This window comes from Eurosta solidaginis, chromosome 4 (genome assembly GCF_040869045.1).
Source record: "Eurosta solidaginis isolate ZX-2024a chromosome 4, ASM4086904v1, whole genome shotgun sequence".
NCBI lineage: Eukaryota > Metazoa > Arthropoda > Insecta > Diptera > Tephritidae > Eurosta > Eurosta solidaginis.
In genome coordinates this window covers 186,723,018-186,750,605 of record NC_090322.1, presented here as the reverse complement: position 1 = coordinate 186,750,605, position 27,588 = coordinate 186,723,018, and the positions used below count along the sequence as shown (strand labels likewise).

The 27,588-nt window shown below is 38.0% G+C and overlaps 1 protein-coding gene across 27 annotated transcripts in view; it reads left to right on the top strand.

Moving 5' to 3' along the window:
- Positions 1-27,588, top strand: part of dlg1 (discs large 1) — a 424,309-nt gene that overhangs the window by 319,275 nt on the left and 77,446 nt on the right. For all 27 annotated transcript variants that reach the window (XR_010953064.1, XM_067784235.1, XM_067784232.1 and 24 more), the window contains one exon: positions 5,029-5,116. Coding sequence is in view for 26 of the 27 variants with exons in the window: in XM_067784235.1 (XP_067640336.1) it covers positions 5,029-5,116 (88 nt within the window). In the remaining variant the exon portion in view is untranslated. The remainder of the gene's footprint in view (positions 1-5,028; positions 5,117-27,588) is intronic.

The window sequence follows — 27,588 nt, the reverse complement described above, 5'->3', positions numbered from 1 at the left end:
CTGCTTAGATTAATGAGTTTGGCTGATACTTTCGTTGGAAGTATAAACAGTTTGGCCAGTCTTTGCCCTGGGCAGTCAATCCAGTGACGTCTGAATTGTTTAGTTTCCCAGTTACTTATAGTTTCTCTGGTGTGTGCTTTTGTGAGTCCACAAAGGGGCACTGGACCATAGAATGCTGCTTTAACACCTTGCTTTGCTAGGTAATCTGCATGCTCATTACCTTCATGTCCCTGATGCCGGGAACCCATCTAACAAAACCTTGTTTTTGGCTCCCACGTCCTTAAGGATTTCAGTGCATTCATCCACTGGCTTAGATGTAACTGTGTAGGATTGCAATGCACGCAGGGTCGCCTGGCTGTCCGACATACATAATGTAGATGCTCTTTGATGTTGAGCTTCTCCGCAGACATTCTCTACCACAGACCTCTATTGCATGGATTTCTGCCTGAAATATGGTGGGGCAACATCCGATTTCTTGAAATTCGGCCCATAGATGCCAGCTCCCGTTCTTCTGTCATCGAATTTCGATCCATCCGTGAACCAGACCTCTGAGTCAGGATCGTTATAGGGATTCCCTGTTTCCCAGTGGGGTCTGTCCACAATGGACACTTCAAAGTTCCGTGAGATTCTGAGTTTAGAGGACGTTACGTCACGCAGTTGTAATGTGGGATTTCCTATGATTTTTCTTATTACTTTCATATGCCCTATCATATTTCCTTGCTTCAACTTCAAGAAATATTTGGAAGTCTTATTGCGCCTAGTGTTGCCTCTTTTTCTATCAGAATAGGGAAGTGAAGTATAGGTGACTCTTGGCCTTACAACAGTATTAAATGTCCAGTATGACATTTTTGGAGATATCCCCATGTTTTGCCGTAGATGCGAGTACAGGCGAAGAAAGCTATTGTTGCTTTGTTTAGGATAGCATCCAAATGAGCATTCCACGTGAGGGTTCTATCTAACGTGACCCCTAAGTATTTAGCCTCCATTGGTGGTACCTCCCATACAAATTTTTACTTCCATATCACATATCACCTTGCTCAAACTTGCATAGCTGTCAATACTCCTAAAGACAAAGTTTTAACGAAAATTGGAGAATATTGGAAAGGGGGCGTGGCACCTCCCATACAAACTAAAATTTCTGTATCACACTGTCAAAACTACTGCAGCTACATCACTGTAGTTTGGTGCCAATGCCTTTATTGATTCTATCAAACTCTATCAATTTTAACGAAAAGTAGTAAGCCCGCCCTGTAAAAGGGAGCGCGCATCCACAGAACTTTAGTATTGTATCTATCTATATCTATCTATCTATATACAAAAACGCCACAATCAAATTTTTCAACTCACGTTTTTGGTCGAACCGTTTGGTCGATATGGATGAAGTGTGCACCAATTTGTAGTAAACATAGTTCTTCATTGCATAGGAGGTAATTTTACATCTGATATATATAGCAATAAATGAAAAATTTAACATCTCTGAGGATAGTATTACCAGGGCAGTGATACTTAACAGGCAGAAGCACAACATCGATATTATATCAGGGAGTGAGGCACCTCCCATACAAATTTGCTTTTATATCGCATAACTTCTGTACCGATTAACTCAGATTGCTGAAAGTTGACACAACTATCAATTTGTTTAAGCACTGCACAACAACATCTACGTGGAATTAGTCCTTTGGCGGTCACGTCCTGAACTAACTCTTATGTCTCCAGTCTGTTCGAGCAGCTAAGCATCGCATTGTTTAGCTAGCTCACGGTATACGATTGAAAAATTTACGTAGATTTTCACAATTATTGGCTAGCGAAATTGCTCCTTGCTCTTCCTGATTATGCATTGCTTGTCTGTATGCGGCATTTGCCTAGTTCAATGTCAAATATGATTGACCACGTCCATTTTCTTTCATAAAAGTTTGTGCAAAAGAGCGTAACGATAAAAACGTTATACCTTAGTGATATGCTTAGCGATTATGATAACATTATTTTACTTCAATTCTGTCTGTAGACATTAGTAAGAAAGTTTGTAAACTGTTCGAAGTAGGCGTTTCCATTCCATTTTTGCAAAACACCTCATGTTATAACTTGATCAAAAACGACGATAATTAATTAATTGAAGGGTTAATGAAGCAGCAAATAAGAATAGTTTTTGTTCAATTATTACAAACAAACAAAAACGGATTTAATTCCATCCTCAGGCTAATTTATAATATGTTCCATTTAAGAAGCTTTTCCCCGGAAAAATTAGACTATTTCGGTTTAGAATTTTCTTAGGAAAACTTCTGAAATAGCTTTTCTTATCAATTATCCAGACGATGGAATTGTGGCGGTTTTCAAAATAGTCAGCAAATAGAAGATAACTAGGTTATACCCGTGGGTTTTACTCCACGTTGCTATAAAAAATATGGAAAATAAATAAAACATCTTTAAAACACTTCTTGTTTCACATTTATAAGCGATATATGTACATATATATATTTATTATTTCTGTTAACATTTTCTGATGAATAGTTAAATACTGTAATTAGCAAAAAAATTAATTAATGTAATTATATGATTTTCTTAAATTTAATGAAAGGAAATTCAGGACTGGTATCCGACCAGAAAAGGAAAATATCTAAGGAAATTCCCAAAAAAAAAAAATATAAAGCTAATAATTTTCGTAGGTATGTATTTTGGGTGGAGCGAACACAGTGACGTTAGCTACTATGCTTATAACTGAAGAGCGCCGTCGATGTGATGTCGATGATTCACACCAAGTGTTAATGATTATGACCAAAAGAATGGTTAAAGTAAACTTTAAAGTTGTGGGAGTTCTGATTCCAAGAATTTCAAAGAAATGATTTCAATTTCTGTTGACAATGAATGGCAAGTGTGCAAATAGTATACAATTCTTGCGGTATAACATTAGAGTTTAGCGAATCCAAGTTTCAATTCTCCTAGCTTTCATCATGACAATCAATAAATCATAGAACCAATCGTTGAGTGTGGTCTGAATATGGGAAATTAATGTTTTTCACACCGTCAACTATATTTCTCATGTTTTTATGTCGGAAAAAATTTTTCTTTGATAGTTTTAAGAACTAAGAAAAGAGTGCAAAATATCGTTTATAACATGCATATTGCTTCATTGTGAAGAAAATTACAAAATCGACACGGCCGCAACCCTACACTGAAATTACCTTGAACGTTGGCATATAGTTGTCTCTTATTATATTGGTAGCTTCAAACAAAGTAATTCGGAAACTTGAATTGTACATTTGTATATTGGCTAGAAAATATCTTGATTCCGCTGTTGAACCAGAAATTAGTGTTGCTAATGGTTCTGGTGGGCATTGCAATTCCTTTAGCCGAACTTTTCGTGAGGCGCAACACATTCCAGGCGTTTCGCTTTTAAATTTTAGTGCACATTAAAATGGACATATGTTGTTCATAATGCCAATTACCACAAATTTATGCAAACTATAATCGATATCGTTATATTGAAATACGGCACCACTCAAATGAATATTAATGTTGCGTCTATCTGGACGTGACATGGCATATCGTTCCCTGCCAATGGCATTGTGACCGTTGTTCGTCTGATCGACGTTCTCTTTCGTTGGATCTATTTTGTGTTCTCCGCGACCGACGTCCAATAGTGCTACTTGGCCTGGAAGGCATTTTATAATTTACTCCACTTTTCACGAAAACTAACAGCCCAAAACTAAAAAAAAAGATTGGTCGAATAAATGCTCTTTGTTATCACACCACTTTTCACTAAAATAAACACGTTTGTAGCACGAAAACTTTAAGAGTGACCTCGTAAATAAATTCTATTTTTTATCACACCATTTTTCACTAAAATAAACACCTTTGTAGAAGCAGGAAAACTTTAAGAGTGACTTCGTGAAATAAATTTTAAAATTTGTAATTTTAAATATTTCTATGTACATATGTATATATGGCTTTGAATGAGTTTTCTTAATTTGAAATCGCAGGCGGCTACCTGCTGAACAGATGGAACCGAAAATATTCATACACAAAATTGCTTGGAAACAATTTTGAAATTTGAAATATTTTATGTACATATACATAAGTCATGTGTAGGAAATTTCTTATTGTAAATTAATTATACGGATTAAAAAAAAAATGCGGAAAAGGCAAAAAATATTTTTGTTGAATGGGGAAATTGATAGGGATAGGGATGTGGATAGGGAAATACCTTATATAACGCCTTACCAATTTTCAGTAGTCTAACATTAATACTTCCAAAGATATTGAGTATGAAAGATAACATTTGTATGAGAGGTGCCACGCCCCTTTTTCTGATTAAAAAAAAAAAAAGTACATCAGAACCATGCGGTGCCATGTACCTGACCTGTGTGTAAGTTTGGTTAAAATTCGTCCACGCGTTTGAACGTCAAGCGGCGACAGGAAAAAAGTGTTTACTTTTTATAATATGTATAGATACAGAAATGACTGCCTCATTTTCCCTCTGAGTGACTGTAACCTTTTCATCTTGCAAATAGTAATTGCATAAACAAAATTGAAATTGCTTTAGTATATGCGACCGCAAGCACGTTGTGTTGGACGTTATGACACACAATTATTTTTTTAATAAATATGTTTGTGCATAGTAATTTTGCACTTCCCTTTGCTCTATTTCCAGCACAAATATTTTTTCCTATTTAAATATTCAAAATTGTGCTTTCCTCCTAAGTCCTAAGTGCACTTAAGCGAACTTCCTTTAAAATATTTCTTTCTATTTATGTATATTATGTTTGTTTTCTTCTTAACTTGTGTTTCATAATATCAAAACTGCATTAATTATTTTACTCTTCTCATTCTCGTGTTTTCACAACTGTTTAAATAAATAAAAAAAATAAATAAAAATCCATACCCACAAAAATAACAAACGAAAATCTATCGTACAAATGTGTATTTGTAATATAAACAAAAAATTGCCAACGAAATTAAAATACTATCTGTGTGCGTGTTCTGTTCAAATTATTCCATTGTGGTTTAAATTAATAATTACACGAATTATAGAACCAGCATCTAGGTATGCGTCTTCAAATGTATTGGCTGCTGTGCCACCTGGAACGCCACGCGCCGTCAGCACTGAGGATATTACACGGTAAGTCCAATTCTTTTCATAGAAGTATATATACGAGTTAGATGTAAATACTTGCCTGCAGCAGCGAACAGAAAAATAGCAGTTTACATATTTTTTTTTATTAATTTCCCTCAATTAAATTCATCTTTTCTTTATTTTCAATATTTTAAGAAAAAAATTATAAAAAAGTTTTGACCTGAAAGTATGAAACCTCAAAACCGTTTTCTAAAAAGTTCGAGAAATTTTAGAAAAATACCTCTATTACACCGAAAGAAATGGCATTAAATAAATAAATGTAAGGCGCGATAACCTCCGAAGAGATCTAAGGCCGAGCTTCTCTTCCAATTTGCGTCGTGTTCCTCTTGATTTTCCCTACAAATTGGCCGGACGGGACCCACATGTTTTATGCCGACTCCGAACGGCATCTGCTAGGCAGATGAGTTTTAACTGAGGGCTTTTCATGGCAGAAATACACTCGGAGCGCTTGCCAAACACTGCCGAGGGGCGACCCCGCTTAGAAAAATTTTCTTCTAAAACATTATTTCTAAAATTTTGATGTTGCTTTGCCCGGGTTGCGAACCCAGGGCATATGGTGTGGCAGGCGGAGCACGCTATCATCACACCACGGTGGCCGCCAAGAAATGGCATTAGTAAAATTTATAAATTGGGTTTGTTGTTCTTGAATCAACCGAGTTTCTTTGTCAAGAAAACAAATTTGTTCAGTAATTTCAACAGAAGCGAAACTTTTGAACTCGAAGTTAACAATATTCTCTAAAAATTATAGATTCTCAATATATATAACTGATTCTTCTTTTAAAAGAACTGATTCTATTGGTAATCTCAGCGGCGAGCAACTGTTAATATTAGGCGAACACATCAGCAAGTTTTAAAGAGAAACTTACGCTCACGGCGCTCTTTACTATGTTCCTATTACCATGGTGCCTCGTAAATCTTTGTCATACCAACAGCCTACTCAGTTATTCTAATGCTGATAAAAATATTTTATTTTAACAGTTTTCATTGATATTCTTAGGGTGACACTAATAATTGTTAAGTTAACCGAGCTTAGGTTAGGTTGAACTGGCCGGTCAATAAAGACCTCACATAGACTGAATGTGTCCATAGTGTTACCATAATTTGTTTGACGACAAAATGGAAGCACCCAAATCAGGTGCCAGGACATATGCTATAGAATAGCTCCGCCATCTTGGCAAATACTAGCAGTTTTCTAGGACCCAGCTTGCGTGCGAATGACATGAACACAGAACGTGCTCAACCGTTTCTTGCAGCTCACACTTCCTACACATGCTGTTGCTGACGAGGCCTAACTTATAAGCATGTGACGCCAGAAGGCAGTGTCCAGTCAGTATGCCTATCGTGAGCCTTAAATCTTCTCTCTCCAGAGATATGAGCCACTTTGTGAGTCTAATATCGTAGGCTTTGTAAATGATCTTAGAAATTTTGCAGCCCCGCGCTTTTGTCCACGCTTTTCCTGCTTGATGGATCATATGCAACTTCTGTCTCCTTTTGATTTCTCTCAAACGGATTAGGACGTCTATCGTCGACGCAGCGAGTGTTGCATCCACCTTTGCCAACTCATCGGCCTTTTCGTTACCTTCTATCCCTTTATGACCGGGAACCCAGTAAAGATGTATGGTTCGGCCTGAGCGAAGGATAATGAATTTTTTTTGTTGAGTTGACTGTTGAAACGGTCAATTTGGAATCAATCATTTGTGCAAACTTTATTCAACAGGGATTTGCGATGGATAAAATTGTTTAAAGTTCGGTTGAATTGACCTGTTATTTGGTTGATTTTACCAATTTTTTTTTTGTTTCAGTGTAATTTGTAACTGAAACTGCAAACCGTCCTCACAAAAGCTTTTCAAAAAAGTTCTAGAAAATTTTATGAATATTGAACTTTTTATATGGAGTTCTTCTTCGGGTATGCAGTTTTATAGCCCAATCAATTTTATTTTAACATAGTACAAGCTAAAAGTCTTTCAAAATTCGCATTGATTTTTTCCCAAACGGTGTTTAGATTTTCCTCCATGCAAGGTGTGAAATGTGTTTTTTTTTATATGGAAAAAATCTGAAACACCCTGCGGATTTTAAGGGACTTATAACTTGTAATTTGTTAGACTAAAATTGATTGGGCTACAAAATTTCTTACTGAAAAATATATAAATAAAAAGTTCGAACTTTTCGTAAAATTTCCTCGAGTTTTCGAATTTTTTCGAAAAAGATTCTTGAGTATGGGTTTGCATAGTTTAAGTTACAAAATTAATAGAATTTTTGTCTTAAAATATCGAAAAAAAAATGTTTTTAATTAACGAAATTTGATAAAACTTGCTACTGCTATTTTTCTGTTCGCTGCTGTATATGTATGTAAATAAAAAAAGCAAGAAAAATGATTTGCAAGTCTTATGAGTTATTTTCTTTTCTTATTTTCGTTAGTTAAAAAAAATATAGAATTTATATTAAAAACTATGAAGATTAATTTAGGCTAGAAAACGCTTTCAAAAAAATTCAAAAAAAAAAAATTGAAAAAAATATTCATAAAAATTTTACACATGTATGCAGTTTTGTAGTCCAATTAATTTAGATTAACAACGTACAAGTTTGTAGACTCTCAAAATTCCGATTAATTTTTGAAAAATTTATTTTGAGGGTGTTGTTAAAAAATTGTGAAATATCAGTGCGTTTACATAGCTGCAATTATCGAAGTAATTAACTATTTTTCAAATTAACGAAACTAAAAAAAGAAAATAACTAATAAAATTGTGCAAATCATTTTTTCCGCCATTTTTTTTAACGCAAGTGTATGTATGAGTATTTGTTTTTCATGTAGTTTGTATTGAGACTTGTTATACAATGTATTGTAATTAATTGGGTGTGGTGCTAGGCGCTTTAGTTTAATTGACTTAGAAATAAAAATACACTATATGTAACGCTAATTCTACGTTTACACAGCCATTATCGATACTTTGCGAGATTTAGTTACAGAAAAAAAAAATAGAAAAAGGGAAGGAATACACCTGTACAATAAATGAAAATATCAAGACGTATGAGTGAAAATGTTGAAAATGTGCCCTCTGTGTTTTAAACACATAAATGCTATATACGCAGTTAAAACAAATTTGGCACCCTGTAAAAGCAACGGGATTTTCTTTTTTTTTATTATATCTAATTTTCGATTTTCCCATTTGCACTGTGGTAAATTCTAAAAAGGTAGTAATTTACTTCCTCTGATAATGACATAAGATATCTGAATGTATTCTTCTTGAAATTTTAGGCGTGAATAAAAGGTGTCGGTTTTACGAAAGCGTGGATAAAAGCTCAACGTGGCCACATACGTTAATAACTTCTTCCGACGAATTGTCCACAGAGGGAATACCCTGCGAACAATTATTACTTGTTGAAGTCAGTGATTAAATAGATAAGATAAATAGAAGAACACCAATTTCGCTGTTTTTACAGGGTGCTTATTTTTTCACGAAATAAGGCCACTTGCATTAATCTGCAATAAATCCAGTTAATCTAGGCGTATACATATGCACAATCCCTACTCAGCAAAAAACACTTGCAAAAACCATATTTCTTTAAGAATTGCTTATTTTTGTATAATACACTCTTTTTTTTTTAATTTGATGAAAAATTATTCTTTATTTCTTTCAATCAAGAATATTCATTCATTGAATATTTCTCACAATATTTACATCTACAAGTTAGCTCAGCGAATAGGAAGGAGTACCTACCCACTCAGCATTTAGATGATTAAATTTTGAATTTCCCTACATATAAATACAATTTGATTACTCTTTCTGGCTAAATAATGAGTCATCATACAATTGAACAAAAAAAATAATCAAATATGAATACTTTTCATGATCAAAAACTGAAAAGCATTTTTCGATCATTTTTGAAGTCCTTTCATGATTAAATTTTAATATTTCATAAAGACCAACAAAAAGAATAATCAAATATGCTTACCTTTGATGATCAAAAACTGAATATAGTTTTTCAATTACATTTTGGAATCATATTTGAATCAAATGTGTTTACTTCAGGTGATCAAAAATTTATAATCATTTTTAATTCAGCTTTCTGAATCTTTTCTGACTATATTTTTTGACAGAATATTACATTTTATACTTGTTAAAATTTTACTTTTCATTAAAAATCTTATTTTTTTACATACATACATTTTTTCAATCATGAAGTTCAGAAAAAATATGTATGTACATACATATGTACATAAAAATTTTATTATTAAGATATTCTTCAAGACAATATAATGCAAATGCTGCTCGACCGAAGATTTCCCCAACCATTTCTCCACCTTCGGCTTCCCAGAAAATACATAATAATTGGACAATACAAACCATTGTGAGCTATTTGAACCCCAGGTAAGTTAAGCTCTCTTGACATATGTAACTGGATATGTCTTCAACATCCCGTACCGTATCTTATTTTAAGATATTGACGATCATAGCTGATGCCGGATGTTGTAGTCGCAGGTGTAAAATGGACCTAGTTTGTTTGCGAATGACCTGTGGTTCAAATAGCTCACTTCCGCATGATTTCTTCCCCTGATGAAATAAGATTACTATGTAGTATCTTATTTTGAATGAGATATGAAGAATAAATGCATCATAATCGCATTCAAAAACGATTGAAATATGTTCACGAATATGTTCAGAAAATGACTATGAAAATCAGTCAAATATTACTCTGAAACAATTAAATCTCAATTTTACAATGATATCAAATATGAATAAAAAGCGTTTCGAAATAGGAATCATAAATGATTATTCAAGAATAATGACATTTAAGGTATATTTTTCTCCCGACGATACATTAATTTTCGAACAGAAAATGCTTTTAAATTTGAACGTTTTTAATCATCTTGGGGTATGATATTTAAATATTTTTTGATACAAATTTAAAAAAAATGCTGACTGGGTACTCGACGCCAAAACTACGGACCTTGGCTTAGGGGGCCCGCGATTTAGAGGTACTATGACATTTTTTTTAATACAGGAGAGTCTTTAGTTGTTCCATGTGCAATTTTTAAGCCGAATTTAAAAGCAACGAAAATCTGCATTTCGTTTTAATATTATAGTGAAGTGTGAAAAATAAAAATCTATATATATAAAAAGAAAGGCTAAAATGTATGTTAGTTGGTCGCCGGTGTTTGAAGAAATGCGTTGTTGTTGGTGTTGTTGTTGTTGTTGTAGCGATAAGGTTGCTCCCCGAAGGCTTTGGGGAGTGTTATCGATGTAATGGTCCTTTGCCGGATACAGATCCGGTACGCTCCGGTATCACAGCACCATTAAGGTGCTAGCCCGACCATCTCAGGAACGATTTATGTGGCCACATTAAACCTTCAGGTCATTACCTCCCTCCCCACCCCCAAGTTCCATGAGGAGCTTGGGGTCGCCAGAGCCTCGTCCGTTAGTGAAACAGGATTCGCCGCGGATAGGTGAGGTTGACAATTGGGTTTGGAGAAGCTATATATTGCGCTGGCAACCTGAAGGGTTGCGCTACACAGCCCCTTGAATCTGGTATTTTAGTCGCCTCTTATGACAGGCATACCTACCGCGGGAATATTCTGACCCCCTAACCCGCTGGGGTTAGGATTCTTCGATTTTGTTCAAACTTTCACACAAGTTGCGTAAACCTCACGCGGTGGTTACTACAGGTACAGGGTCTCGAGATATAGGCCAAAACGTGGGCCAGTGAATGCATAGACAGTGTTTATACAATATGGATATCAAATGAAAGCTGTTGATGAGTGCTTTGGTACAGAGTAATATATTATCCAGAGACGGACTGGGACTGGGATTAGGACTAGGACTGGGACTGAGACTCGGAGTGGGACTGGGACTGGAATAAAATACATACCACCCTCTGGGCCACCGTGGTGTGATGGTAGCGTGCTCCGCCTACCACACCGTATGCCCTGGGTTCGCACCCCGGGCAAAGCAACATCAAAATTTTAGAAATAAGGTTTTTAAATTAGAAGACAATTTTTCTAAGCGGGGTCGCCCCTCGGCAGTGTTTGGCAAGCACTCCGGGTGTATTTCTGCCATGAAAAGCTCTCAGTGAAAACTCATCTGCCTTGCAGATGCCGTTTGGAGTCGGCATAAAACATGTAGGTCCCGTCCGGCCAATTTGTAGGGAAAATCAAGAGGAGCACGACGCAAATTGGAAGAGAAGCTCGGCCTTAAATCTCTTCGGAGGTTATTGCGCCTTACATTTATTTATTTACCCTCTGGGACAGGCAATAAGGGATGCAGATGAATGGGAAGGAATTAAGAGAAGAGAAAAGAGAGAAGGAGATTGAGAAAGATATAGAATGAGACGAAGATGGAGATAGATGAAGCGAAAAAGACGGAGGGAGGAGTGAATAAAAGGATTAGGAAAAAGTGAAGAGAGGGGAGGGCAGAGTCAGACGGAAAAGCTTATTAAAATGTATGCAGATAGGCCAAATTTAGGGCAGGACAACGTCTGCCGGGTCTTCTAGTATTTTTATAATATTTTCTTCATTTTAAGGAAAATTGTTCCTATAACCAGGGAAGAAAAAATCTTAGTTTTTGGGAAAATTGTCTCATTTTTTTTTCGTTTTCAGGACATAATATTGATTTTCTTTTATCAGATTCTTAGCATTTTGCATTAATATTCGAAAATAATATTGTAACGATTTTACTTGCAAATCCTCTTATTTGCAATCCTCTGCTATGTTCGAATCACTAAGCTGTTGAATAAATAACTCCAATTTGTAATAATGCAAAATGGCCTTTATTAAAGTACTTCACAATAACACTAAAACTGTGCAACGAATAGCTTGCTTAATAACCAAACTGATTGATAGCTCAAATGAAACTCTACTATTCAAAATAATACTGCTCTTGCTCGCTAGATAGCGTCTTAGTCGAAACTGCTTGACAACTCAAATCAAACTGAATTCCAGCGCCTCTACAATTGCCGCCTTTTATACTCTTGGATTTGAACGTTCGCATCTTCTAGGCGCTTCCAGAATCTACTAGTCCAGCAGCTCTTAAACTTCTCAGCTGTAACTACAATTGCACAATTTTATAGTTTTTCTCATTGCATACTTTCAGGAGTATCTCAGATATATGCATGTGTTTGTGCATTGACCCTCCACTGCTCGTATACGTACATGGTACATATGTGTAGACGCAATTATTGTTTCGTTTATGTAGATACATAATGATAGATCTATTGATGTGAATTCACGTCACTGCTTAGCATCGGCTTAGAGAGGATAGCATCGCTCAGTGCTGCTAACATTCGTTACACTGCCCTCCACCTAAGTCTGATCGTCCCGATCAGACAAATCTCTCGATCTATACGCTGCCAGCCTTTCCAAATGAACCACTTTCATTTTGGTTCGTGGTTTGCCAATGGTTTGTATGCGGTAAACTACATCGTTGATCCGTTTTACAACTTTGTATGGGCCTTCCCAATTGCACTGCAATTTCGGGGACAAACCTTTTTTTCGTTGTGGGTTGTATAACAGCACCAAATCTCCTTCCTGAAACCCTTCCGAATTAAATGCTTTATCATATCTCGCTTTCATCTTGTCACTCATAATCTTTGCTCGTTGCCTTACAAGATTGTGTATCTCTCTCAGCTCTTCTTCCAAGACACCAGTGGATTTCTTGACATTTCTTTCCGCATCGGCATCTATCCCAAACCTCAAATCAGCTGGCAGTCGAAGGTCATTGCCAAAAATTACTTTTGCAGGGGTTTGGCCCGTGATTTCATGCACTGCTGATCGGTAAGCCATCAAGAATAATGGTATGCGGGTATCCCACTCCTTATGGTACTTGTCTACTACTTTCCTTAAATGCTCTTCCAATGTTCTATAGAAACGTTCTTCCATACCATTGTCCGCGTTTTCCGAATGACCAACTTATTGCACATTTCTTGGAACACAGCTGATTCAAAGTTCCTGCCTTGGTCAGAATGTATCTCCATTGGTACACCATACCTTGCAACCCATTCGTTGGTAACCACTTCTGCTACTGTTTCTGCTTCTTGGTTTGGGATTGGGTATACCTCTGGCCATTTACTGAAATAATCCATAACCACCAGCACGTATTTGTTTCCGTGGTTGCTAGTAGGAAATGGACCTGCGACATCCATGGCGATCCTTTCAAATGGTGCACCTGAAATATACTGCTTAATCTGGCCATGACTTCGTGTTTTGGGCCCTTTCGCTCTGTTGCAAACCTCGCAGTTGGCAATCCACTCGGTGACCGACTGACGGCAACCAACCCAATAGAATCTCTGCTTAATTTTCTCGAGCGTCTTCGTGATTCCAAGATGATCTCCACTTGGACCATTATGCATCTCGCTGAGCACGTCAAGAATCCTCTTTCTGGGAACAGATATCAGTTTCTTCTTGCATTTACCATCCTCACTCTCCCATACTCGATGAAGGCAACCGGATATCAATTCTAAACTGTTCCACTGTGCCCAATATGACTTCGCAATGGGACTCTCTGCTGACATCTCTTCTCTGTTTGGTCTTTCGTTTCGTTCGAGCCCTTGCATAACACGTGACAGATCTGTATCTTCTAGCTGACACTTTCTTAGCTGTTCTTTGTCCCATTCATCTGTACATGTTATAGTCATTAGCCGGACATCTATAATGTCTTCTTTAGCCTCGGCCTTTGAACAGTGCTTGCATTCCATGGTCTTCGTGACATTGCATCAGCATTTCCATGGGTACTACCTTTTCGATGCTCAATGGAAAAGTCATAGCTTTGTAGTCGCTCGATCCACCGTGCCAATTGTCCTTCCGGATTAACGAACTGCAGAAGCCTTTTTAAACCTGCGTGATCTGTCCTGACACGGAATCGCTGACCGTAGAGGTATTTGTGAAAATGTTTAATGCACTCTACCAATGCCAACAGCTCTCTCCGCGTAACGCAATAGTTCCTCTCTGGTTTTCCAATCGAACGGCTGTAATATGCAACTACCTTCTCCTGTCCATCGACCAGTTGTGATAAAACGCCTCCTATAGCATATATGGAATCGGATATTCTAACATTGGGGCAGTGCACAAACGCTCCTTCAATGTTTGGAAAGCCACTTCTTGCTCCTTCTTCCATTCAAAAGCTTTATTTTTTCTTGTAAGCTCATGGAGGCTATGGGCTACGCTGGAAAAATTTGGTACAAATCGGCGGTAATATGTGCGCAGCCCAAGGAAACTTCTTAATTCATGTAGGTTCAGTGGTCTTGGCCAATCCTTTACAGCCTCTATCTTTTCGTTCGCAGTGCAGATGCCCTCTGTCGTTACCTTGTGACCCAAATAATTTACTTCCTTTTTAAACAGCGCATACTTTTTGGGACTTAACTTCAGACCAGCGCCAGCTATTCTTTGGAAAACTTCCTCCAAGTTCCTAAGATGTTCATCAAAATTCTTGCCCAATACGATGATGTCGTCCAGGTACACCAAGAATGTTTTCCAATGTAGTCCTTTCAGTACCTGGTCCATGAGTCTCTCAAAAGTAGCTGGTGCATTACAAATTCCAAAAGGCATCACTGTAAATTGCCAAAGACCATCACCGACACTGAAGGCTGTTTTCTCTTTATCTTCCTCCTTTACCTCCACTTGCCAGTAGCCGCTTTTCAAGTCCAGCGTGGAAAACCATTTCGTACCAGATAGCGAGTCCAGAGTGTCGTAAATTCTTGGCAATGGGTAGCTATCCTTTTTCGTTACGTCATTCAACTTCCGGTAGTCAACGCAAAACCTCATTTTTCCATCCTTCTTCTTTACAAGTACTACCGGTGAGCTCCATGGACTAGCTGATGGTTCGATGACGCCGCTGTCGCTCATTTCTTGAATGATTTTTTTACTCACAACTTCCCGCTTCACCAGTGGAACACTACGTGGAGCTTGACGGATCGGCCTCGCATCTCCAGTGTCAAATTGATGTTTCACAACGTTGGTGCGGCCTGGTTTAGAACCATCCTGGTCAAATATGTTCGCGTACTTTAGGAGCAGTTGTTTTGCCTTACTCTGATATGCTTCCTCTAGCCCCTGCGTCCATGCCGTGATGTCATTTGAAAGATCAGTATTACTAGCTGAAACGTGTTCCTCGAGCTGTTCACAGTTAATAACTACTTCAGCCTCTTGGCATCTTCCCAAAATAGCTTCTTTAGTCAGTTTGAGTGGTGACTTGAACTCATTGAGTACTATTACCGGAACACGTCCATCTTGTTTTGTCATAGCCAGGGTTTTTCCTACAAGTATGTTTAGTGCTGATTTGTTTGCTGCTTCGACAACCCACAATTTGTTTATCCCACAATCTCCATCAACCTTTGCCCAGATGACTGCGTCGGATTTTGGTGGTATTTGCTGACTCTCTTCCACCAGCACTCGTTTACTGCTGTAGCCTCTGTCGTAGGCGAAATTAGTGGTACATCCATGTTTTTATATCGCATCGTCTTGCTTTGCATGTCGATATTGATGCCCTGGTCGATTAAGAAGTCCACTCCAATTATCATTTCATCAACAATTTCTGCCACTATAAAATTGTGTACTACCGTGACGTTCCCAATTGCGACTTCACATGATACTTCTCCTAGAACCGTGCTCCAGTGGCTGTACGCCATATTGCTCCTGGTCTTATCTTCTTGTTGACTAAATCCGCTCGAATGATGGAATGAGATGCACCCGTACCTACAGTCAGTAAACGTTCCTTTCCATTCACATGTCCTCCGACAGTAAGATTGCTCGACCTTCTTCTAATTTGTGAGATAGAGATTATGGGGCATTCAATTGAGGGATTCAGCTGTCGTCCCTTGCCGCTGACTCGCTTTAGTTTAACGATTGATTTGTCTTGGAGATTTGCTCATCTCCTTCTGCTCTGCGTTTACGACCACCCACATTGTTGGAACTGTTAGGGTTGGTGTTGCTATAACGTGCAATATGCCCTGGCTTTCCACAGTTAAAGCATTTGACTGCATCATTATTCTTCTGCTGCGTACCCTTCAATGCTTCCAAAATTGCGTCTACCCAGTCTGGCTTTTCCACTTCCACTTGTATGCTGGCTTACTCAAAAGTGAGGCTGTTTCCTGAGTCAGTGCATGCGATACCCTTTCAGCAAATGTTAGTTTTGGATTCGCATATGTAGCCCGCTTCGTTTCCACATCTCGTATGCCAATTATGAAGCTCTGGATTTTTACCCTTTCAGTGTATTCCACGGTTGCGTCCGCATTTGCAAGATGAGCCAATCTTTCAATATCTGAAGCAAACTCCTGCAATGTCTCATTTGCTTTTTGGTAGAGGTTTTGCAACTCAATTTGGAATATCTGTTTCCTATGCTCGCTTCCGTAACGTATCTGTAAAGCGCTCATCAATATTTCGTAGTTGTTCCGCTCGTACTCTCGGATGGTCTGTAAAATTTCCGCAGCTGGTCCGTTTAACGCTATGAATAGAGCTGCGACTTTATCTTCAGCATTCCAGTTGTTCACTGCTGCGGTCTTCTCAAACTGTAGCTTAAAGACCTGAAAAGGAACAGAACCGTCAAAGGATGGTGTCTTTACCTTTGGATTACTCGCTGAAACTGTTGGGCGATTTAATTGCAACTCCTGTATACGACCTCTCAAAGCTTCTATCTCAGCATCAATTTTGTCCTCGAGCTGCACAATTTTTGTATCCTGTGCTTCCAGCTTTGATGTTACCCTTGCTTCCTGTGCTTCCAACTGCGAAGACATTTCCGCCACCTGCAATGATAAGCGCTCCTCTTGTGCTTCCATCTTAGATGTTATACGTGTCTCTTGCGACTCCAGTTGGGATGCCATATATGTCTTCTGTTCTTCGAGCTGTGTAGAAATTTGTGTTTCCTGTGCTTCAATCTTCGATGTTATGCGTGTCTCCTGCGATTCCAATTGTGATGACATATACGTTTTCTGTTCTTCCAATTGTGATGTTACTTGCGACGCCATTTCTGAAATGCGTACCTCCTGTGATTCTAGTTGGGATGATATTTGCGACGACATTGATGTTACTGTCGATGTTTGAGCAGCTATTGCAGCCAATATCATGTTCAAGTCTGTGCTCGTAACTGTTTGCGATGTTTCATTTTTCTCTTCAATTTTTGTTGTTGTCTCGTCCCCATCAGGATAAAAGACATACTCGTCCACATCAATTCCTTCTGCGTGCCTGAAGTTCGAGTTTAACGCCGCTTGTATTCAATCCACGGCTCTCCAACTCCTTCTTCAGTTGCTGGATCTTCAATTCACTGAACTTTGCCATGTCCTTGTTGTCCTCCGGAATTTATTCAACAATTCCTCTTCTGACACCAATTGTAACGATTTTACTTGCAAATCCTCTTATTTGCAATCCTCTGCTAAGTTCGAATCAATAAACTGTTGAATAAATAACTCCAATTTGTAATAATGCAAAATGGCCTTTATTAAAGTACTTCACAATAACACTCAAACTGTGCAACGAATAGCTTGCTTAATAACCAAACTGATTGATGGCTCAAATGAAACTCTACTATTCAAAAAAATACTGCTCTTGCTCGCTAGATAGCGTCTTAGTCGAAACTGCTTTACAACTCAAATCAAACTGAATTCCAGCGCCTCTACAATTGCCTCCTTTTATACTCTTGGATTTCAACGTTCGCATCTTCTAGGCGCTTCCAGAATCTACTAGTCCAGCAGCTCTCAAACTTCTCAGCTGTAACTACAATTGCACAATTTTATAGTTTTTCTCATTGCATACTTTCAGAAGTATCTCAGATATATGCATTGACTCTCCGCTGCTCGTATACGTACATGGTACATATGTGTAGACGCAATTATTGTTTCGTTTATGTAGATACATAATGATAGATCTATTGATGTGAATTCACGTCACTGCTTAGCATCGGCTTAGAGACGATAGCATCGCTCAGTGCTGCTAACATTCGTTACAATATATTAATTTTCCTGATGGCAGCAGATAAGGTTATTCTCTGATATACATATACATATATATGTAAATTTGTAGGTTTTTTCTATGAACACAAAATAAAAATCGTTTAACGACATGCATAAATAATTATACGCATCGTTTACAGTATACTTTTTTCAACTGATAACCCAGTGTCAGATCAATTAGTATTTTTTTAGCTTTAACTAGATTTTAGTTGTATTTGTTCTTTATGCGGTTATTAAACATTGTCACCCTTGTCAGAAATAGGTACACCTGTGATTAAAAAAGTATCAGCAACAATTTTTAGCAAATTCGACCTGTTTTTTTCTTGCTTTATTATTATTCGTTTTACTGCTTTTACATTTTTTTTAATGAATTGTAAAACAAAAACAATGTCAATCAACTTCGAAGTGGTTTTCGAAAAATTCAAAACATGACAGTTTCAATGCGACTCCGAACTGCTTCTTAGAACCTTTTCGTTTAATTCTTCTGGGTTTTGATGTTTCTCATAAATTGAACAAGCGGTACCGCAGGTCCAATCCCCAATTTTGTTTAACCCTTACATAGCGAAGCCCCTTCCCCACAAGAAGGACCCTGCGCCGATATGTCCTGGTCCATCCATTGATGAGTTATGCTATAAAATTAACGACTATCTTCCTCGGCTATCCAGTTTTTTCACCTCGCAACGTGGCAAATGTCGGCAACATTGGACATCCACGTCGATGACATGTTACCGAATGCACTGCAAGAAAAAAAAAAACGATATTTTTGTCAATTTGTATCCATCGCTAATAACTGTTGAATCAAATTCGAAAAAATTGTTGATTCTGAATTAACCATTTTAACAGCCAAAAAAAAAAAACAAATAAAAAACTTTATTCCCCAGCCTTGAACTTGCTGCCATTACACCACGGTGGCTGCCTAGCTCTGGTGTGTTAACTAACAATTATTAATGTCATCCTTAAAATACTAATGCAAACTGATAATATATAACAATGGCTGTTTATATTACAGATATTCTATGACCTGATAAAGTAGTGTGCGCCGTGAGCGTAATTTTTTTATTTAAAATTGTATATTGCATTTGCAATATATTCACAATTGTTCGTTGTTGAAATGACTAATGAAACCAGTTGTTTTAACAGAAACTGCTGTTAGATTAATTGAGAACCTGTTATTTTTACAGACTACTGTAAACTTGGGACTAAAGTTTCTGCTTTTGAAATTACGATACAAGTTTGTCCTTTTGACAAAAAACTCCGTTGGATTAACCATCATGCGATCAATTTTACTGAATAACTGTTAGTTCAAGAAGAACAAGGCCTTCGGTGTGTCCTACACCCAAAAATACTGGGTGTAGTGTTCGATCAGGACCTACATTTCTGCGAGCATCCAGCAGCAATTGTATCTAAAGTTCAGCAACGTAACAAAATCCTAAAGTCCCGGTAGCAAATTGGGGCAAAGGAAAAGAAACGCACGTAGTCACTTATTAAACAATTGGCTGGTTGCTTGTAAACTACAGGTTTCCCTTATGGACGCCGTACCTAAAAGAAACAAGCAGAAGGAGACTGCAGGCCTGTCCAAACAAAACACCACTCAGAAATGCCACGGGATGTCTTTTTATGTCGCCAGAACATCATCTACACAGTGAGGTGAGAATACTCCCCATAAAATAGAGAAATAAAGTGCTGAATAATTTCAGTTGAATATCCAGAAACCTGGGCACAACTACAGACATCGGATTGAATAGGCCCCTCCTCCTAACAACTTAAGAAGTTAAGAAGTCATATGAAGATTATTAACTTCGATCGGTGGATACTTTAATAGGTTAAACTAGATTATCTAGAATATACCTTGACATAGCCAATGTATGGCCCGCTTGTAACGTGTCCCCACGTGACAACAACCAACCAACCTTTTCAATTGCAATGTGGAACCAACGCCACCATTTTCACTTTTATCTTTTTGGTCCAATCCTGTTGAAACAGCACGTGTTCTCCCGTTAGAGGATTCTGATGACAGTTAGTGAATGATCGAACCTATTGTATCAGACGAAGCACTGCCACGATGACAACAACAACTGCCAATGAAATATCGTCCCGTTTATTCGTTAACAACGTTTCTACGATTAAGACATTTTCGGTAAAGCGATGCCTTATGGGTGTTTTCTCAAAAAAAGCAGTTTTATGGTTAACGCATAAACGAGACTAAAACTAAGGAAATACCAGGGCTAAAGCCGTAAAGTCCCAAAAAATTATCACAAAAAAAAAAAAAAAAAAATTTTCATCGTCGTATTGTTATCTCCTTATCAAGTAAACCAAAAAGGGGCGTTTATATTATGAATGAGTCAATATGCGCAAACATCTACATTTGTTTTCTCGAGATTTTTATATCTTTACATCTACGAAATTTCTATGGTGACCATAATATTAAAAAAAACTTAGTTAAATGGTTTAGTGTGTTTCTTTCACAGTTCTATGTATACTGTGCTCACTCAAAGCCGTCAGAAAGGTGTTTTAGGTTGGGTAAAACGAACGGGGAAATCTGTGAAAACTGTCAACCTTGCATAAGAAGAAGTAATGGGAAATTACCACAATGAAAGAAATAATTGTAGAGCTAGGCTGTTGAAAACGTGTAGAGATTTCAGTGTAGGCCTTTTATGGTATTCGAGGAGCAAATAAATTATGCAATGACTGGTATTTTCAAGCCTTAATGCAAGACTCCGAGTGTAGGACTTCCTTCCTCTTTTGAAGGGCTCTATACCAAAACGCAAGTTTTGTGGGAGTATTGGACTCACGTATCTTATTATTTTATACCTCACTTCCGAAGGTCATATTATTGATAATACTGCCAGGCGATATATCGCCAACTGTCTCTTCTAACCTCCTTCGTTGTTGATCGAAGTGTTTGTACTTCAAGATGTGACGCCGTCTGTAATTTCGAAGTATAGATTGTTCGGGTTTTCAACCTTTCACATTCAGTAGATATATTTACTTAAGAAAACTCTTCTTGTGCTATCTTCAACCACGGGTTACGTTCGGTTATTTATTCCCTAGTCCGCTTCTTCTCGATTCTTCTGGTGCCTCTATGTCGGCATCATCCCCACTGCCCGATGTCGTTTATTACTTTTCATTCCTCATCGAGAAGCTACTTCGGTATTGTTCCCTCAACGACCGGGACAGTTTATGAAGAAATTCAGTGCGCCTCTCTGAGGTAAGGGCCAACTGTCGGTACTTTGATGTTCCAAAGTGATTTTGTTTGCAATTAATCTTGGATACGAGTGTCTATATTTTTAGATCCACAGCCGTTATATAATAGATGGTGGGAATCCGTCTCTTCGTAATTAGGCAGTTATGGAGAAGCCACATCGTACATGTGGAGAAGACTGTCGTATGTACTTTCAGAGATCAAGTCCTAACATCGAACTTATAGGTGATCCGTTATTTCCACCTTTCGTTGACCGCGAGTCGTTTCATACGTTAGATACTGGCCTCACAGATAATCCCTCCAGATATCTAGCAGATATTGCAGTACATTGATAAAGAGTTCTAATGGTTCAAGCATGTCATCCCACCTGAATCAGTTAAAAACATTTTTGACGCCCAGCGTGATCAGTAATACTATCTATATTGCTTGGTAACGCGCTGTATCGGCTTTCGCAGTTAGGCCTGTTTTTACTACTATGACAACTAAGAGGATTTTCTTTGTCCTTGGCAGTGAGAAATAGCTCCGCTCTTTTCCATCTGAGGAATGATTGGTACTTCGAAACATTTGCTGTAAATTTGCAACAAAAGGTCTGGGCAGTTAGTATCAGTAAGCTAATTGTTTCCACGGGTATTCCGGAGTCCTAGAGCTTTCCTAGGTTATGCAGAGTTTTAAGCTCTTCTTTGTGGAATGGTTCCCGTTGCCATTTTCTTGGCTAACTTGCTTATCTCTGTGTGGTTGAGTGTGAAACAGAACTTTTACAACGATTCTTATATTTTCCTCGTCCATCACTTGATCCGCATACCGCTCTTCAACACATAAGTTTGATTTGCTTGATGGAGCGCCAAAAGATTTTTCGCTCCCTTGTATGCTTCACGCGCGGTTTTGCTAGTCTTCGCATCCTGCAGAATATTGTCTAAAGTTCGGCGATTTCGCTATCCCACCATTATGCTTGTTTCTTTCCTCCCTCCGTAGATAAAGAGACATTACAAACGTGACGCAGACAGTACATTATCTCTCCAACCGTGTCATTATTCCATTTGCTTTCATCGCCTATCTGTCGGTCACCCGCCCATAACGAAGTTGTGCCTCACGTTTTCGATGGCTGCTTTTGGCCGTGAAAGTGATGTAATTGTGTTTGACAGCAAGCTCTTTTAGCTTAAGGTTAAAAGTTAGTTTAAAATCAGCACCTACGACGCCGAGATATTCGGTGCGAGATCCAAAAGCCAAACGTTTGTTTCTTAATAATACGATGTTGTTATAAGTGGCGACAGAGCAAAGAGAAAGAGAAAGAAAAAAATGATGGATGGTCACCGTAATCGTACCATACTCCGATGAGCCTACGTTACACAGCGGCAGCGCCGCAGCAGAGGTTGATTCAGACGCGTCACAGTGAAGATATCGTATACGCATTCGACAATAGCTGGCTACTGTCTTTACTGGGTCTGATGAATGGATGACTGACATTGAGCGTTAGCGACAGTGCGCCAACGTTTTAACGATATGTCGCGATACTAAGCGTTTTAGGTATGTCGCCGCATTGCTCATCCATTCGCCATAATTCGCAGTTACGGTCGGTTTATATCTTAGGCTCGCTTGTACATTTATCTCAGCCTAGTTGGAAACATAAAAGCTATGTTTGTTTGTATACAATGTGCGTCCCAACTGCCGCCCTCATCTCGCCTGTGCGCGCAAACATTTCTCATTTTTTCGCGTTTAATCGTGTAGCGCACGTTTATTTAAATATTTTTATACCCAGCTGTACTTGTACACAGGGTATTATAGCTTTGATTGGATAACGCTTGGTTCTACAGGTATAAAGGAATCGAGATAGATATAGACTTCCATATATCAAAATCATCAGTATCGAAAAAAATTTGATTGAGCCATATCCGTCCGTCCGTCTGTCCGATAACACGATAACTTGATTAAATATTGAGATATCTTCACCAAATTTGGTACACGAGCTTAACTTTTATATATTGTGACGAATATTAGTGACACTAAGTGATACTCACATCCCTAGTCTGATGCTAAGTAAATGAAGTCACAACAACAATAAAGCAGACAGTCACTTGTATCTACATAAACGAATCAATCATTATGTCTACACATATGTACGTACACGCAGCGGAGAAGCAACACACAAGCACATGCAGATATCTTATCTGAGATGCTCCCAAAAGAATTCAATTATAATTGTGGAAGTGTCGCTCACAAATACACGCGCATATGAGAAGCTATACACGTGCATCTGTAGTAATAATTTTATAGCAGTAACTAAGTAAATTCTGAAAGCGCCTAGAAGAGGAAATCAAAGAGTATAAAAGGCAGCAACAGTAGAGGCGCTACAATCAGTTTGATTTAAGAAGCCACCTGGCGAGCAATAGTAGTGTTGTGAAGTACGTTATATTGTGAAGAACTTTAATAAAGGCCATTTTGCATTATTGAATAGTGGAGTTATTTATTCAACAGTTCAGTGATTCGAACGTTAGCAGAAGATTGCAAATAAGGGGAATTGCAGTAAATTCGTTACAATATATAACATTTTGGAAAACACAAAACCTGATTATTTAGTAAATAATAAGCCTAGAATGTTGAAATTTTACGTGTGGACTGATATTGAGACTCTTGATAAAAATTTGAAAAAATTATTTAAAATGGGCGTGGCCGCCAATTGTGATAAAATCAATTTTACAAATATTATTAATCATAAATCAAAAATCATTAAACCTATCGTAACAAAATTCGTCAGAGAGGTTGCCTTTACCATAAGGAATGCTTTAGAGAAAAATTAACGAAATCGGTTAAGGACCACGCCCACTTTTGTATAAAATATTTTTAAAAGGGTCTTGGACGAATAGGTTAGGTTAGGTTGAGAGGGCGTGCGTGAGTGTTACCAACACTTCCACTCAGAGACATTTTTGTCCATTGTGAATGCTCTCAGTAAGTACAGGGTGGCGGCAAATTCGTTTAGCCCCATTACCTCCTAGTGGCCCCCAACGAACCACTTGCTTTCCTTGATGATCCCAAGAAGAAGCGAGATGTCCACCTTCCCAACCTCTGCCAGGCTGTCGAAGAAGACTGAGCCCAGAAATCTGAGCCTTCTTCTTTGAAGCGCCTGGCATCGGCAGAAAAAGTGGTAGATCGACTCCTCTTCCTCCTCATCCTGACAGCTTCTGTAGAGGGAGCTTGTTGGTATTCGCCACCGTCGAAGCATTGGTGCGATAGCACAATGACCTGTGATGACACCCGAAGAACCCACACCGCAGATTTGTTCAGTTTGAAAAGGAAGCTGGTGCCTTTCCTATCCAAGCATTGCCATAAGGACCTTGAGACTTCACAGTCAACCCTATTGGTCCATAGCAAGTCCGTTGCCCTGTTCTCATATTCGTCGATTCTCCCTAAGAGGTAACTCAGCGGCGCACAGAGTTGCGTGTAGAACAAGCTAGCTGGACAAAATTATTTTATGAGATTTTCCGTTTCATATGCAGTCATTTATTACAACTACGTAATTTTTTTCAGGCATATGTTCTTTTTTTTTATTTGTTTTCCAAAATTTTACTTCATATGCATACATTTGCTTATTTCATATACAGTAACTAATGTGAATAAGTGACATAGATCCAAAAAAATTTAAAGGACTTAAGAATATTACTTTATTGTACTTAAATTGAATGGACTACAAATCTCAATACTCTAAAAAATTCCGAAAAAAAAAATTATAATTTTTTATGAAAATTCGTCGAATTTTTCAAACATTTTTTATACTCAGTTGAGCAGAGCTCACAGAGTATATTAAGTTTGATTGGATAACGGTTGGTTGTACATATATAAAGGAATCGAGATAGATATAGACTTCCATATATCAAAATAATCAGGATCGAAAAAAAATTTGATTGAGCCATGTCCGTCCGTCCGTCCGTCCGTCCGTTAACACGATAACTTGAGTAAATTTTGAGGTATCTTGATGAAATTTGGTATGTAGGTTCCTGAGCACTCATCTCAGATCGCTATTTAAAATGAACGATATCGGACTATAACCACGCCCACTTTTTCGATATCGAAAATTTCGAAAAACCGAAAAAGTGCGATAATTCATTACAAAAGACCGATAAAGCGACGAAACTTGGTAGATGAGTTGAACTTATGACGCAAAATAGAAAGTTAGTAAAATTTTGGACAATGGGCGTGGCACCGCCCACTTTTAAAAGAAGGTAATTTAAAACTTTTGCAAGCTGTAATTTGGCAGTCGTTGAAGATATCATGATGAAATTTGGCAGAAACGTTACTCTTATTACTATATGTACGCTTAATAAAAATTAGAAAAATCGGAGAAGGACCACGCCCACTTTTAAAAAAAAAATTTTTTTTAAGTAAAATTTTAACAAAAAATTTAATATCTTTACAGTATATAAGTAAATTATGTCAAGATTCAACTCCAGTAATGATATGGTGCAACAAAATACAAAAATAAAAGAAAATTTAAAAATCGGTGTGGCTCCGCCCTTTTTCATTTAATTTGTCTAGGATACTTTTAACGCCATAAGTCGAACAAAAATTAACCAATCCTTTTGAAATTTGGTAGGGGCATAGATTTTATGGCTTTTACTATTTTCTGTGAAAATGGGCGAAATCGGTTGATCCCACGCCCAGTTTTTATACACAGTCGTCCGTCTGTCCTTCCGCATGGCCGTTAACACGATAACTTGAGCAAAAATCGATATATCTTTACTAAACTCAGTTCACGTACTTATCTGAACCCACTTTATCTTGGTATGAAAAATGAACGAAATCCGACTATAACCACGCCCACTTTTTCGATATCGAAAATTGCGAAAAATGAAAAAAATGCCATAATTCTATACCATATACGAAAAAAGGGATGACACATGGTAAGGTAAGGATTTTTTTTATTGACGCGAAATATAACTTTAAAAAAAACTTTATAAAATGGTTGTGACACCTACCATATTCAGTAGAAGAAAATGAAAAAGTTCTGCAGGGCGAAATAAAAAACCCTTAAAATCTTGGCAGGTATTACATATATAAATAAATTAGCGGTATCCAACAGATGATGTTCTGGGTCACCCTGGTCCACATTTTGGTCGATATATGGAAAACGCCTTCACATATACAACTACCACCACTCCCTTTTAAAACTCTCAATAATACCTTTAATTTGATACCCATATCGTACAAACTCATTCTAGAGTCACCCCTGGTCCACCTTTATGGCGATATTTCGAAAAGGCGAACACCTATAGAACGAAGGCCCACTCCCTTTTAAAAATACTCATTAACATCTTTCATTTGATACCCATATCGTACAAACAAAGTCTAGAGTCACCCCTGGCCCACCTTTATGGCGATATCTCGAAACGGCGTCCACCTATGGAACTAAGATTTACTCCCTTTTAAAATACTCATTAACACCTTTCATTTGATACCCATATCGTACAAACGCATTCTAGAGTCACACCTGGTCCATCTTTATGGCGATATCTCGAAAAGGCGTCCACCTATAGAACTAAGGCCCACTCCCTCTTAAAATACTCATTAACTCCTTTCGTTTGATACCCATATTGCACAAAAGAATTCTAGAGTCACCCCTGGTCCACCTTTATGGCGATATCTCGAAAAGGGGTCCACCTATAGAACTAAGCCCCACGCCCTTTTAAAATAATCATTAACACCTTTCATTTGATATCCATATCGTACAAACAAATTCTAGAGTCACCCCTGGTCCACCTTTATTGCGATACCTCGAAAATGCGTCCACCTATAGAACTAAGGCCCACTCCCTCTTAAAATACTCATTAACTCCTTTCGTTTGATACCCATATTGCACAAACCAATTCTAGAGTCACCCCTGGCCCACCTTTATGGCGATATCTCGAAACGGCGTCCACCTATAGAACTAAGGCCCACTACCTTTTAAAATACTCATTAACACCTTTCGTTTGATGCCCATATTGTGCAGACAAATTCTAGGGTCACCCCTGGTCCACCTTTATGGCGATATCTCGAAAAGGCGAACACCTATAAAACGAAGGCCGACTCCCTCTTAAAATACTCAGTAACTCCTTTCGTTTGATACCCATATTGCACAAACGAATTCTAGAGTCACCTCTGGTCCACCTTTATTGCGATACCTCGAAAATGCGTCCACCTATAGAACTAAGGCCCACTCCATCTTAAAATACTCATTAGCTCCTTTCGTTTGATACCCATATTGCACAAACGAATTCTAGAGTCACCCCTGGCCCACCTTTATGGCGCTATCTCGAAACGGCGTCCACCTATAGAACTAAGGCCCACTCCATTT